We start from the raw sequence: 15,969 nt of genomic DNA, 5'->3' as shown, positions 1-15,969 counted from the left end.
ATTTTCATGAGTTTCAGGGGGTGCCTTTTCCACCTGCTGCTTTTTATCATTTTCCAAATGAGTTGTGGATAGACAAAGAAATTCAATGGTTTTTAGAAAAAGATAAAATTCCTTTGGAGAGAGTAAATCTGTCCTCCAGTGGGTCCCATCCATGGGGCTAAATGAAGTAAAAGCTATTTACCTTGTCCTGGCGTTTTAGGACCGGTCCTTAGACTTCTTGAGCAGACCTCAGTTTATGACAGTTATCAATTCTTTCATACTAAATATAACACTTGTTACGATAACACTTTTTTTTTATCACCCAGCCTAGCTTTTTTCTTTTGACCAAAACGACCTGCTTGCTTAACTATTACCTTGTATTGTACACCTGAAACTAATAAAAAAAATGTTTAAAAAAAAAAAAAAGCAAAAAAACTACCTGCTTGATTAAATTAATTTGCATTGAGTCACCATTTGGCAAATGGCATCAGTTTTTGGTAAAGTTTTAGTTTTTATTAATCAAATAGGTTGCTTGGAACAGAAGTCTCGTTTTCCCTAAAGGAGAAATATAAGATTCAGTCTTGATCCTTTTGATTTGGGGTCAACAAAGGAATACTGACTTGTTTCTTAGGAGGTGATGCTCCCCTTTCTGTTTTCCTATGAATGCTCTCTCGCTGGGCAAGTGTGAGCCACGTTCAGCAAAGAGTTGGGCACTCAGGCTCCCGTTACCCTCCTACTGATAGTGCCAGGTAGGAGTGGGGGTACAGGTGATGATAACATGTAACTGCCTATAGATTACTTTAAATTTTGTTTCTTTTTAACATTTTAAATGTTTCTGCTTGTGGTACTTTCAATAGTCATACTGAAGAGCACATTAATTGTATTGCAATCATTAACAGCCATTCGGCACTGTTTGCAACAAAGGAAAGTATTGACTACAAGCTAACCTCAAGAGCAAAATTTGGCATTGAGAAAGGATTTCTGGTAAAAATTGCCAGTATATAGATAAATATAACTATCTTTGGTGGATTCTTTTAAATAAGTGTCGATGAAATAATTATATAATTCAATTTGAAGACCTTAATTTGTAGATTCCAAAATAGACTATGCAGTTAGGTTGTACTTCAGAATTCATGATAGGAGATTTTTTTTTTTTGTTACACATTTTAGGGAAATGTTAATTTGGGAGCCAATCCTATCCATCTTAAAAAATGTACATGTTATGGTCTTTTTAGATTATCATCAGGAAAAAATTTCACAAACTGTTAACCTTTCACAAGGGTTAAATCCAGAATAGAATTTAATTAAAAAAAAAAACAGAATTGAATTTTAAGTTGCAGATCAAGGTAGGACAAGAATACAGCTATGAGTTAATACTACCTTCACAGAGATTCTTAGCATTCCACCTTAAAAATCAAACTGCGCAGAGCAGAAAGCCAGTCCCATCGAACCCCTAGGAGAGTTTTTTTTCTCCCCCTGCCTCCACTCTTAGGACATGCCCGATCGTCTTGAGCGGTCCAGCACAAGCTAATCCATGAGGTTCAATCAGGCTAAGTAATTGGGGGAATGTGTCAACTCTGAATTACAATGAGCAGCAGGGAAGGATCTGTCAGCTGACTAATCTGGGAGAGCGAGTTTTCTTGCAGTGCTGCCATGGTGGTAATGGAAGCAGCTACTGCTACGGTAGCTTTGTTTGATAGAGATTTTTGGCTGCCGCTTTTCAATACTACCCAAGAAGCAGCTCATATTTCATCAATGTTACATTGACGATTGGAAAAGAAGAGTGTTATTGTGCATAGGCAAGATGGCAGAAGCAACTCCCCCGAGAGGCAAGATGAGGTTCAGAAGGAATGCGGTAAGGGCTCTGCCTGCGGTTCTGGAAAGCCTATTCCCAAGTTCAAGTGCAGGGATGCTGCAGCAGGGTGCTGTAGCACAAACTGCTGAATGGGGCTTTTAAGGACAGGTGGAGAGAATGGAGACTTGTATTTGCATGGATTGCATTGATGTGATTACTGTGATGTTGACATAGGGAAATGTAAAGGAGTCGCGGTAGAATGTAATTTCAAAATCTAAATGTGATCAAGGTTTTATGAGCAAGTGCTGACAGTCACGTTATTTGTTTAAGACTATGAACAATTTTGAATCGTTTGGCAGAGGAGCTTTAAATCACTAGTTAAAATAATATATAACAAAAGGATTCATCCTGTCTTTCACCGTGGTCAAATAGAATATGATATCATGGATATCAGACTCTAAGTCTGGAGAAGACTTCATCAGCATTTAAAAAAGCAGCCCTTCCTGGGTGTTACTGTATAAGTGAAAAAAATTTTACTCTAATGATTCACAATCTTTCTGATTTTAATTCTCCAAAATCAAACTTTGAAGATACAGAATTATAGCCTGTTGACAACTTGTGTGTTTTTTTTTTAAGGAAGAAAAGTGGCTCAGTTTTCATTATAGGCTACAATTTAGAATTATGTCAGATATGTTTCAAACATTTTGCTACCTAAATTTTTCTCTTCATTAGTTCACTTGTATGCTAAATTTCCAGCAAATTTCTTTTTTTTTAAGTTTATTGGGGTGACAATTGTTAATAAAGTTACATAAGTTTCAGGTATACAATTCTGTATTACATCCTCTATAAATCCCATTGTGTGTTCACCACCCAGAGTCAGTTCTCCTTCCATCACCATATATTTGATCCCCTTTACCCTCATCTACCACCTGTCACCCCCCTTACCCTCTGGTAACCACTAAACTAGTGTGCATGTCTATGAATTTTTGTTAAGTGATATTTCGACGTATTTTGGGCAAATGTGAAATAACGCTAATTTAAAAACTAGTCATCAACAGGGTTTTAAATGACACTCTTTTTCTTTCAAAACTTAAGATAACATTTTTAGCATTATGATTTAAAATATAATACTTGCTCAATAAGAATATTGAGACAACACACACAAAAAATAAGAAAGTGAAAATCAGCCATAGGAAAAAATGACGCTTAGGCTCATAAGTAAGGTAAGAGAAATAAATGAGTAAGAATTTTATTGTTGAATGACAGTGAAAATCAATGGGTGAGTAAATGAGTTATTTTTTTATTAAAGCTCTTGGCACAGAATGCTATTTTTAAAATTACAGTTTAGGAGATGAGTCTTTTATTTATTTATTTATTTATTTATTTATTTATTTATTTATTTATTTATTATGAGGGCACAGCTCGCAGTGGCCCATGCGGGGATCAAACCGGCAGCCTTGGTGTTATTAGCACCATGCTCTAACCAACTAAGCTAACTGGTCACCCCCCGAATCTTTTTATTTTGAAACATTGTATCTCCAGCTGTACACTTGATTTTGTATTATGTAATAATAGCTTCAGACTTTTAATAGACAATTTATGATGCACAAGAAATGCCTTTGTATGTGTTTTGCAGTATTGGGTGCAACTGACATTAGTACTTTTGTTATCAAAAGTAAGTGAAGCTTTCAGAAAGTTCCTAATTCCTTTATATATATATAGATGTTTTCTCGGTGCTGAACTTAGTTTCGTGTATATACACATACAGTAACATACACACAAATACATCCAGCACACAAGTACTCATTGACAACTGTGCTACACACAATATAGGTTACAAAGGTAAATAGAGAATGAGTACTGAGATGAAGGAGCTCTCAATCTAGTAGAGAGGATAGGACATGTTCATAAATAATATGAAAGAACTTCTGGCTGGTGGGGAAGCCCTCATAAAGGAGATGCCATTTGTGTAAACCTTAAGCAAAAGCATATATTTCTTTTACCTTTGTTTCTCTCCTCCATTTTTCTCTTAAGTGAATTACTTTAAGTGGCCCCTAGGAACAGATATCTTCAAATGAAATTGATTGGATTAAGTCTGAAGCCCAGAACTATAGTGGAAGACAAATTTGTTCTGCTTACATGGATAAGGCTTGACCAGAGTGAAAAATACGCAACTCAGCTGGTGACACAGTGGTTTAACGTTGCAGGATCTCTGGAATTGACCCGCTGTGATAGGTAGGACCCAGAAGGGCGGTACAGTGGACTTAAAGTCCAAAGAGAGGATTAAAAAACTGGTTAGTTGGTGGAAATTGCAATGACTGGCAAAGTGAGAGGGAGGAGATGAGAATAGATACGTGACACGAAAGGCAAACCACAAGGAAGGTGTGTTGGCCAGGACTGCCCTGTCCCTGAGGTCACTTGGCAAGTTGTTTGGCGATCTGTGGAGTAACTCATACTTACTGCACTCTTTAAGGGTGGGGTAGGGTATGGAGGAGCGCGGAAGTAGCTCATGGCCTTGGAAACTCTTCTCTATAGCTTGAGATCATGAGATTTTCCCCAGCATATTCTAAAGAGAGAGTTCAGACCTTATCAAGGTCAATGCCAACAACTCAACATTATATTCTGTTATGATACTGGATTAAAATAGTTTCTGTTCGGTGGGCTCCATGATGTCAAGTTGTTTCCAATCATTTGTTTGACTGTTAGTATTTGTCCCATTTTGTAGATGTCAACGTCAAGTCATTCGTAAACGCTAGGCAGCAAATGCTAGTGTGCATTCAGTCTATGCATTAAGTACGTGTCCCGAAAAGTGTTCCGTGCCCTGGAAAGAGCTTTCCCTTAGCATTCAGGTAACCCTGGGTGCTACTGCTCCCTAGCTGTGAACTTGGGCAAGTGATTGCACCACTCTGCTCTTCTGAAGAGCAAAACGGCCACAGTACCTACTTTACTGCAATGTTAGAAAGGCTAAATGGGATAATGTGTGTAACAAGCCTGGCACATGTGTAATAGGCTTCCCTTAAGTCAAAGGTTCCGTCTTATTGTTACTGCATTTCTTTCTCCTAAATATTCAGAAAGAAAGCTGTAAGAATATCAACTGTTTTTATAGTAAAGTAACCAAACTTTTTTGTTGTCTAAGCCACTTTAAACATTTTAAAAGAAATAACTAGTGCAACCGAGAAGCATGCAGAGCGTATATAAATTGTCTCTTGTAGGTGCGGCACAAAAGATGTTAGACAAAGTTAATTTCTAGACTTTAGCAAAATGATGTATCAAGTTTATGCTTTTTGTTGTTATTACTGTCTGTACTGCTGGAAGGCCAGCCATATAACTGGGCGAGCTGAGGGAAGCTGTGAGGAGGAGGGAATAAATCTCTAGGTGGGATAGGTGAGAGAAAGCTAATCGTGCACCCATTAGTCTGAAGAGCGAGTAAGAGCTGCTGCAGAGGACAGGGTGTGGGGCTGTGCACAGTGATTGCAGAAATGGCCCTGAGCCCTAAGAAGGGCAGCGTATTCATTTTTACTGAGATGCCTTTAAGCAGTCACATGTTGGAATGCAAAAAAAAAACAAAACACCTGCAGGAAGCTAAAACCAACATTGTTTCCTCTCATGCTGCCTTTTTTTTTTTTTAAGAAAAAAAAAATGACAAAATAAAACAAGGCTGACTGACCCTTGCCCACATCCCTTTGCTTTTTTGACAAGTTCTCAAAAATGATTTATAGTTTTAAAATCGAGGATTTGATTTTGGAGAAAATAGAAATTGGGCCTTTTCATGTTTATGTAACCATAAAGATTAGAGATCCTTAAAGCAGCATACCCAAGAATCTAGGCATGTAGTGTCTCCACACCGAAATGGCAAAAGCTCAGTGGTCTTGAGGTATATTTGCTATGAGATATGTGCATTGTATACTGTTTATGATATGTGATATGCTATTTGATTGCTCATTTGAATACTAGCTTTAAAATGGATTATCTTCAAACTTTTAGTGACACAAATATCTATATATAGAGAAAAAGTACCCTCTACACATCTTAAATCCATATGACCTTTCAGGTTAAAATTTCTCAAGGGTTCTCTGTCCCCTCCAGATTCTCATAGCCAGCGATCACAGAGAGAAAGTTTATGTATTATTGATATTGGCCCATGTTCAGATATGAAACTTTAGTTCAGAGGTTGCAAACTGGTAGTCCATAGGTGTGTTTTGTCAGGGTGTCCAAACTATTTTCAATGTTTTTTACCAAGGGCCATATGCGGTAAAATACACAAACAGCCGGGCCACTCACTCGAGGTGAAGTACGTATTGCCTCACCTGGTTTATTTAATTAAACTAGATATATTTTTGGAATTTGCTGCGGGCCAATTAACAATGGATTGAGGACCGCAGTTGGCCCGCGGGCCACAGTTTTGACACCCCTGGTTTAGACCATACAGTGTTTTTGTGTTTGTTAAAGTGTTTTAACAAACTTTCCCTTTGTTTCCCATCTTTAAAAATCTTGAAGTTTCACACAAGAAATCTGGATTTCTGGTTTCTTGTGAAAAATCAAGATTTGGCAAAGCTACCTTCCCACATGACAATGAGCTGGAACTGACTAGTAGGTGCCTCCCCCTGAATGCTTTCCAGTTTGCCACATTTCCTGTTTCTCTTCATCATCTCAGAAGAGTGTCAGTTGCCATTTTCAACCTCATTCAGGTTGTGTATTTTGTTTTGTTTGTTTGTTTTTTAAAGTTTTTTTTAATTGGGGAAGGGGAACAGGACTTTATTGGGGAACAGTGTGTACTTCCAGGACTTTTTCCAAGTCACGTTATTGACCTTTCAATCTTAGTTGTGGAGGATGCAGCTCAGCTCCAGGTCCAGTTGCCATTATTAGTTGCAGGGGGCGCAGCCCACCATCCCTTGCGGGAGTTGAACCGGCAACCTTGTGGTTGAAAGCCCGCACTCCAACCAACTGAGCCATCTGGCACTGGCCCATGTGGGAATCGAACCAGCAGCCTTTGGCGTTAAGAGCATGGAGCTGCAACCTCCTGAGCCACCTGGCTGGGCCCTCAGGTTATGTTTTAACTAAGCCCTGCCTACTTCATGCATTTACATTATTCCCCTAACACATGCTAGGCATTCAAGTTTGTTACCGTTGCTTTAGTTAGGTTTCATGTTTAGATTCTTCACCTTGAACCTAATCTTTGTACCATCTTTGCTGTGCTTCCCCATATTCCTCCCGTTGATCCTTTTATTACCCATTAGCAGTTTCTCCAGAGGAAGGCAAGCCAAAATGAAAAAATATGTATTGTTTTTATTTTTCAATTATAGCTTGTTTAAGAGTTTGGTTCTGTAGTCAGGTGAATTTGGATTTTAATTCTGCCACTTACAAGCTAGAAGTTCTTGAAAAATAACCACACAAGACCTCAGTGTATTATTTTCCTATTGCTGCTGTAACAAATTACCACAAACTTAGTATGGCGTTTCCCCGAAAATAAGACCTAGCTGGACCATCAGCTCTAATGCATTTTTGGAGCAAAAATTAATATAAAACTCAGTATATTATATTATATTATACCCAGTCTTATATTAAAATAAGACCAAGTCTTATATTAACTTTTGCTCCAAAAGACGCATTAGAGTTGATGGTCCAGCTAGGTCTTATTTTTGGGGAAACACGGTAGTAGCTCAAAACAACACAGATGTATTCTGTTAATGTTCTGGAAGTCAGAAGTCCAAAATATGTCTCAGTGGGCCAAAACCAAGGTGTCAGGAAGGGTGTGCTCCTTTTGGAGGCTCTAGGGGAGAATCTGTTTCCTTGACATTCCAGCTTCTAGAGGCTGCCCACATTCCTTGGCTTATGGCCCTGCATTAGTCTGCCCTCTGCTTCTGTTGTTGCATCTCCTCCTCTGGCCCTTCTGCCTCCCTCTTTGTGTAATAAGGATCCTTGTGATTACCTTGTTCCTGCCCTGATAATCCAGGGTCATCTCCACATCTCAAGATCCTCAATTTAATCACCTTTGCAAAGTCCCTTTGCCTTGTAATGGGTTCCAGGGATCAGGATGTGGGCATCTTTGGAGAATCATTATTCTGCCCACCACTCTGTTTTTCCAGTTGTGAAATGCGGACAAAAATAGAACCTAATGCATGTAAAGTACTTAACACAATGTCATACTAAGTCTTATAATGAGCATAATTTTCATAGCAGGCATTCAATAAAGTGGCACTCTCACCCATGGCCAGCTAGCCAATCTCCATTCCCTGCCTCAAGGCTTTGAGAAGTCCTGAAAATATATAAATATATATTTTGTTTTGTTTTTTTTGCTACAAAGAAGCTATGAAAAGTAGTCGATCATGTGAGGTTGTGGATTTGCTATAATTAGACAGTATGGCAAGCACCTGTTTAAGTTTGTTATTAGTGAATGGCATGGGGACTGAAAAATCAAGTATGTCTGATTCATACTTAGGATTTAATGGGCATGAGGGGTAGAAACCATATGGTTTGAACTGTATGATTTAGTTTTCAAAAAAACAAAACAAAAAGACCTCTGACAAATCACATGAAGTTTTTGAGTCCCACCCAGTTAACTGTTTAGTAGTTGTGAAGCTATTTATTCCTCCAAATGGCTATTAAATTTGAGAGTAGCTATTATTGGTTTAACAGAATACATGTGTTCTAGGAAGATTTGCATGGTACCTCAGTAAATATCTTAAAATTATCCTATGATGAAAAACAGTGTAAATGTTATTATCCAGGCAATAAATGAAGTTTTCGTCCTTGATACTGCATTTTCTTTAAGCATACAACTTTTTGTGGGCTTTTTGCGTAAGCAAGTCACTAAACATGTTGACAGAATTAAGGAAGAAGAATGTATAATACGTAATCAGAAAGTTTTACTTAAGAGAGATCTGATTAGAATGTAGAATTATCTTTAGACGCATTTTATACAGCTGTCGATGTTTGGGATAAGCTACTTTATCAAACAGCGACAATAACTGAGGTAATAAACTACCAACGTAAAATCCCTAAGTATTTCCAAACCCTGCTGAAACTCTTCCCTATAGAGTCTGTGGGCCATTATTCCACTTCTCTCTCCTTTGGGGTTTGTTCCCTGCTGTGTGATCCGCCACCCCTTGTTCTCGTAGGAATGGCAGGGCCTTACCTCAGGCAGAGAGTCCCCCCATAGCCCTCTCTGTTCCCATAGTATCCATCACCACCACCCCTAATTTTGGAGGTGGGTGAGTGTTCCAGGCTTCAAGTTGGTCATCCCTAGGGTCTCACATCCAGAGTTTTCCTACTCAAAACCAGAGAATGTGACATTAACGAAAAGCCAGAGGGAAAAAGATGATGAGACCACATCAACCTAGAATCCATGAAAGAATAAAAGTAATTTCACTTTAAGTGGTGACAAAAGTAGGATGCTTTCAATTTCATTGAAAAGTGAACAAATAAGCTGGATCAAAGCCGGTGAGTATAATGATAATAATACTAGTAATTTACCCATGTGAAGGAGAAGGAAAAGCTTAACTCCTAAAGTGAATGGGATAGAAATAGAATCAGTGTTCTCAATCTAAAAATAGGTCCAAAGTTCTCACAAGTTCCTGTCAGAGTCTCCCCTGAAGCAAACCTTGCTCCGTATTGTATGTAGTTTTCTACCTAAGCCTGCTTGGTAGGTTTAGGTAGATCATCTCATTATCCTTTTTAGAATTTACAAAGTGCCTTTATATTCATGATTTCTTTTCATTCTTACAATAACTGTGGGAAGTCTTACAATAACTGAGCTCAGCATAAAATAAAATATACATTATATAGAGGATAGGATACAGGTCTGACAATTAGGTTTGTGAACTTATCCTAGAGCAAGTGCTATATACCTCATTGCTGAATATCGCTAGGGTCACCTTTGAAGTGCTCCCCTTGGGAAGCTGTGCACCAATGCCAGTGCCTAGTCCACCCTTCAAAGCAATTTTGGAACTCTTTTTCTGGAATGGCCATCAGAGCTGTCGTTATATTACCCTTGGTGTCCTGAATGTCATCAAAATGTCTTCCTTTCAATATTTCCTTTATCTTCAGGTAAAGAAAGAAGTCATTGGGGGCCAGATCAGGTGAGCAGGGAGAGTGTTGCAATATAGTTGTTTGTTTACTGGCTAAAAACTCCCTCACAGACAGTGCTGTGTGAGCTGGTGCATTATCGTGTTGCAAGAGCCATGAATTGTTGGCGAAAAGTTCATGTCGTCTAACTTTTTCATGCAGCCCTTTCAGCACTTCCAAACTATAAACTTGGTTCACTGTTTGTCCAGTTGGTACAAATTCGTAATGAATAATCCCTCTGATATCAAAAAAAGGTTAGTAACGTCGTTGCAACAAGTTCACGAACTTAATTGTCAGACCTCGTATATGGTGGTTTATTAAAATAGGGCTATACTAGTCCATCCCTCACTAAATTTGCAAAATGCCCTCCTCGTTTTTTGCATTCTTTCATTTAACAGTTATTTCTTGACCACCTACTATGTGCCAGTGTTCTAGAAGCTGGGGAAACATTAGTGTACGAGAACAACATTCTGATCCAGTTCGTTCCCTGTATGCCTCAAGACCTTTCCTGACATTCCTAGCTCTAGGATGCTGTGTGCTACCACTTCCTGTTGTATTTTATTCTAATTCCCTCGTTTCACTTATCAACTTTTCATGCTATAGAGCTAATGATTATGAATGGACTCCACTATTAGACTGTCATTGTCTTGCAAGCTGGGTAGGGACTGTATTAATTTGTGTACACTGAATGCTAACAGTGCCTGGTAATCATTCATTTAAATATATGGCATGGACACAGGAAATATGTGCATTCTGTGAATGTTGCTTGGATAAAAATAAAAATGAGTTTATAATATAGTTTTCTTCCACTGTTTACTACAAGTATACAGTATTTCAGCCTCCTTTGGCTTTTAGGGCTATCCTAGGAACCTGCCTCCTAATTCTGTTTTACAGGGAGTAAATGCAATTTGAGCACAAATACCTAACTTTAAAATGAAGCTTCAGAGTATAATTCTCTGTAACTTGGGACTTACTTAAGTGTGAGAAAATTGCATGCCACGAGCATTGCAAAGATCTGACCTGATGACCTTACATTCGTTTTAGTTTTATTTTTGTGTTTTTAGATTTTATCAATATCCATTTTTTAAGTTTGCCCTTTTAATGGCTTTTATGACTTTAAAATTTGTTTCCTTTCGTTACATATTTTCTGCTATGTTCTCAGTTGGGTGCATGTTTTGACAATTTTTTCTTTCTTTCCTGTGTTCTTTCTTGCTATAGGCTTCCTTCCCTGGGAACTTGCACTTGGTATTGGTCCTACGTCCCACCAGTTTTCTTCAACGAACTTTCACAGATATCGGATTTCGATTTAGTCAGGAAGACTTCATGCTCAAACTACCGGTAAGAGTATATTTTAAAAATGTTTTGTCCCTATAATTCTCATGAAGACTTTGTACCATGCTATATTGATGTTTTATATGTACTTATGAAGCATTTAAAAGGAAAAAATAGAATTTGTCTTCCAAAAATGTAAATTTGAATTGCCTACAAGTCTTCTGCTTTTGCTGTTAAAGGAATAGATTACTTAATTTGTAAGAAAGCAATTCTTTTTGCAAAAGATATATATCACATATGTTATATATTTGTGTGTATATGTGTATGCATGTATAAAATCTGGACATTTTCTTCTTAGAAAATCATGAGTGTGTGTTTTATGTATTTGAACTTCCATGAACTTAACATCCTGAGCTAGTTCAGAGTACCATGTGTTTTTTTAAAGATATTTTTATACGTTTTTAGGGCTAGGAATAGAGTGCTCATAAATTTTGATACTTTTGCTAAGATCGATCTCTCCCGATAAATTATAACTTACTACATAAAGCCCTTTTACTTTGTGGTAGGCATAACATGCTTTCAGAAGGCCAACCGTCCACAGTGCAAAGTTTTAGATCCAAGAGAATTAGGTGTTTGGGTTTCTATGGAGATTAATTTTGCTTTACAGAGAAATGTTTTGTAAATGACCACTGTTATTACCTGGAGAAGGTAGTGCATACCTGTGAGGGGGCAAGGGCGGGTGGGGCTTGTCCAGGAGAGAATTGTGAGAAGCATTTATAAAAGATAACTTTGTGCTAAATGAATGCTAAAGTTCATTGTACAGTTGAAAGGAGGGATGCCGCGAAGGGCAGTTAACAGTATCTTTCTTGCTTATTTATATAGGTTGTTATGCTGAGCTCAGTTAGTGATTTGCTGACATACATTGATGACAAGCAGTTAACCCCTGAGTTAGGCGGCACCTTGCACTACTGCCACAGTGAATGGATCATCTTCAGAAATGTATGTTTCTTTCGCCCTTACTGTAGAGCCTGTAGTTCATGTTAACCTTTAAATCTAGATGTAGAATTCTTTTCCTCTTTGGGGAAAACAGATTTCTGGGGCTCCTACATTTTTAAAAACCATATGCAATTCAACGTCTTGATTTTCTTCCATAGGAAATATCTAGAAATGATGACGAGTCACTGAGGATGGCAATTGAAGGAGAGGCCTAGGGAATAAGGAGTTCTTTCTCTGTCCACCCCCTCCTGTGGCCATGTAGTAACTTGAAGAAACAAAGCATTGGGAGTCAAATCCAGCACTGCTGATTTTTAGCTATATAACCTTGTACAAGTTATATGACCTCTCCATTTTCCCAGTTGCAAAATGGGAACCATAATACTTTGCCTCAGAGGAATCTGGGGAAGATTAAATGAGAAAACAAATGTAAGAGGTTTGGCATGGTGCCTGGCACATAGCCAGCCCTCAAAAAATGCAAGTAATATTATTAATCTCATCATCCCAGTGGTGCTCCTGAGGCAGTTCGATTTGTAGCAAAGATTGTTTCTGTTCTAGAAATTTGCAAATCGGCAAGGGCCCCAGGCCTCACGGGTGAGTTTGTGGTATAAGAATCTACTCCAAATCCGAGATACGGTAACTCTTCTGATATGGGAACTAACTCAGTGACGTTTAATTAAATCAGGGTTCTAGTTTCCTCATGCTTATTTTTCATTCAACAGTTCTGTTCTTTAATATGAAGATGTATTGTCAAAATTAACAGTGTCTAGACTTAAATCACTAATAAAACTATAAATAGAAGTGCAGATACCTTGAGCTATGTGGTAAACAGAGGGTTTATATGGTCTCTATATGTTGTCCTTCTTTCTTTGAGTAATTGATTTTGGAAACAAAATAAACAGTAGAACCTTGCTAGACATTTTAGGAATGAGTTGTTGTGACTACCCTATTTCCCTGAAAATAAGACCTTGCCGGACAGCTCTAATGCATCTTTTGGAGCAAAAATTAATATAAGACCCGGTATTATATTATATTATATTATATTATACCCAGTCTTATACTAAAATAAGGCTGGGTCTTATATTAATTTTTGCTCCAAAAGACACATTAGAGCTGATTGTCTGGCTAGGTCTTGTTTTCGGGGAAACACGGTAGATGTTCCCTCATCACCTCAGTCCATCACCTTGCAGAGAGTACTAATAATTGTTCATAAATGGTAATAAACAAACATAAAGTGGCTTTGATGTTCTCATCTCTTCAGAAGTCATTATAAAGCAATTTAACAATTGCAGAGTTTACTAGAATAAGGAAAACACTGTCATTTTCAAGATCATAAAAGAAATTGCTCAGTACATGGCATCCTTAAGAAATAGTTTTCATTGGTGTCCAAGAAATAAGTTCAGAAATTTAGATAAAAGGCATTCAAGAAGACTCTTCACCTGACTGTAGTTTCTTAGAGGCTTAGATGCAACGTTAGAGTTCATTGCCAGGGGAATGCCAACTTTCCTTTGTAGAGGGGAGGAGAGTTCATAGTATATGTGTTTGCTGTCATACCTAACTAAGAGTGAATATAATTACTGGTCAAAGTTTTGATATGCTGGCACAGTTTCCATAAAATTAAAAGAATCATTGGCTCTTTGCAGGCTATAGAAAATTTTGCCCTCACAGTGAAAGAAATGGCTCAGATGTTACAGTCCTTTGGAACCGAACTGGCTGAGACAGAACTACCAGATGATATTCCTTCAATAGAAGAAATTCTTGCAGTTCGTGCTGAAAGGTATCACCTGTTAAAGGTATGTCTGACAGAGTGGACAGCAAACATTTCCCTTGGTCTTTCTTTTTCTAGAGAGGTGTTCCGTGTGTCCATTTCACATTGATTGGTGGGTAGGGAGGCGAAAGATACATTTATATGTTATAAAGCACACTATTGAAAAATAAGAATACTTTACAAGAGAAGTATGTCCTGGATATGTTGAATCTAAGTGTCCCCTTTGGAAATGGCATGTTCTCTTGAGAAGTTGTTTATTTATGAATGGAAGAGTTTATGTAAATGCGCCAGAACAAGAAATCTGTGGTCATTTTTGTTACCATGTATTCTGTAGCTTGTGGAAAGGTCCCCTCATCTGGAGAGTTATAGTAAGAATCAAGAGGCACACAGGTACGATGTGAAATGCAGAAGGACAACTCAGTGGGGAGTCAGGAGGCCTGGTTTCTTGTCCCAGCTCTGCCATATACTAGCATTGTGACCAAGTCAAACATTGCTAAATTGATTTAAGCTTTCTTTTCTACAGAGTACTAGTTCTCGATGTGATCTACAATGGACCATAAGTAGCAAGTTGATTTTGCTCTCCTACCCAGTTGTGTGGAGTATTGGGTTATGAAGGATTCTGAGTCACGATTCAGACGCTTTTAGATTCACTTTCCCCAGAATGTTTAAGAATGATCTGAGCAAACAGTATGCTCCCCTGTATAACTCATGTCATTCATATGAGAATAGGCTTGCTGGGGACACTGACAGATGCAAGTTCTTTGTAGAGGTGACATTTTTAAATGAAGAAGAGGAGAGAAAGTGAAATTTGGAATCATCATCTAAAAGCAAAACTGTTCAAGGAAGGAGCGCTCTGTCTCTCACAAGCTATGTGATTGGGTCATTTGCTTACCCTCTCTGAGTTGCAGATGTTTTATTTGTACAGTGAGGTTGACGATAATGGTGGTGGTGACGGTGGCGATGACAATACATGCACACCTTGTAGGGTTGTTTTGAGGATGAAATGAAGTATGTAATACATGTATAACAGTTTTTGGCACACAGTTGGCACTAGCTCTTAGTGTTTATGTTCTTACTCATATTGGTGGTGATGTCATGGATCCTGTTCCCAGAAAAATACATGCACACATCAGTTTTTGGAGCTCCTGAAAGAAGTCATAGATAACTTACATGCCTGAAGAATCCGCCATCTAACAATAAGACCTTCTGAATTGAAGCATATGCTTTCTGGTGAATTCATTAATCCAAATGTGAAGTAGCATAATGCTTACAGCAGGCAGTGATGAGTAACAGTTAAGGATTAACAGGAAAGGCATCTAACTATTCATGCATCAAATATTTTTTGTAACTATATGCTTTCTAGTGTAATAGTCTTCATTATGCTACTACTGTTCTACTGAAGTACATTAAAAGTGTTAGCAGAACAGAATAGAATCAATTAGAACTTTCTACCAGTCAGAGAAGGAGACTATAAACAGAGCATGGGGTACTTCTGCCAGTAAAGATCTTGTAGAAATAATGATTGCAACATGCATCTCAAGCAGAGGCTTCTTGGAGATTCTCGCAACTTTTGGATTCTGTGATACTCAGGTGTTCCTTGCCTTTATTTCAGTTAGGAAAGCAAAAGGCCATTCTAGAACTACTGTTTGTATTCCGCATGCTATATACCTTCCTCTCGTTCGGTCACTTAGATTAAGTTACTAGTTCGTTGATATATCCTGTTGTACCATTGTACAGAATGATATTACAGCTGTAACCAAAGAAGGAAAAATTCTGCTAACAAATCTGGAAGTGCCTGACCCCGAAGAAGCTGTCAATTCAAGACTTGAACATCATCAGCAAACAAGTGGTGACTGGCAAACTGTTAATAAGTGAGTGCTTTCTTTTTGGTGTAGAGTTTCTTATGTTATACTTTTGAAAGAGAATTATGCACTTTTGCTGCAATCTATTCAGTGTAAAAGAATTCTTGGACCTCTGGAAATCTGAGAACCCCTTCCTGAGTTGTCTCACAGACATTAGTTTGCTTATAGAAGAGGTTCTGTGGACACTGATGGTCTGTACCTGGACCAAGTGTCATGGGCTGTGACTGGGCCTATAA

At 38.1% G+C, this 15,969-nt stretch overlaps 1 protein-coding gene across 9 annotated transcripts in view; it reads left to right on the top strand.

Moving 5' to 3' along the window:
• MCF2 (MCF.2 cell line derived transforming sequence) overlaps positions 1 to 15,969 on the top strand; it is a 79,114-nt gene that overhangs the window by 13,777 nt on the left and 49,368 nt on the right. For 6 of the 9 annotated variants that reach the window (XR_012493309.2, XR_012493308.2, XM_074323604.2 and 3 more), the window contains exons 4-7: positions 11,057 to 11,176; positions 11,993 to 12,109; positions 13,747 to 13,896; positions 15,609 to 15,742. Coding sequence is in view for 7 of the 9 variants with exons in the window: in XM_074323604.2 (XP_074179705.2) it covers positions 11,057 to 11,176; positions 11,993 to 12,109; positions 13,747 to 13,896; positions 15,609 to 15,742 (521 nt within the window). In the remaining 2 variants the exon portion in view is untranslated. Of the gene's footprint in view, positions 1 to 1,415; positions 1,835 to 11,056; positions 11,177 to 11,992; positions 12,110 to 13,746; positions 13,897 to 15,608; positions 15,743 to 15,969 lie in introns of those variants that run through there. The other 3 variants (XM_019750485.3, XM_019750486.3, XM_088794722.1) reach the window with 3 other exon arrangements.

Source organism: Rhinolophus sinicus, chromosome 18 (assembly GCF_057876585.1).
Source record: "Rhinolophus sinicus isolate RSI-liver-muscle chromosome 18, RSI-T2T, whole genome shotgun sequence".
Lineage (NCBI taxonomy): Eukaryota > Metazoa > Chordata > Mammalia > Chiroptera > Rhinolophidae > Rhinolophus > Rhinolophus sinicus.
The sequence above is the reverse complement of the archived record's forward strand: the minus strand, read 5'-3'. Positions and strand labels throughout refer to the sequence as shown.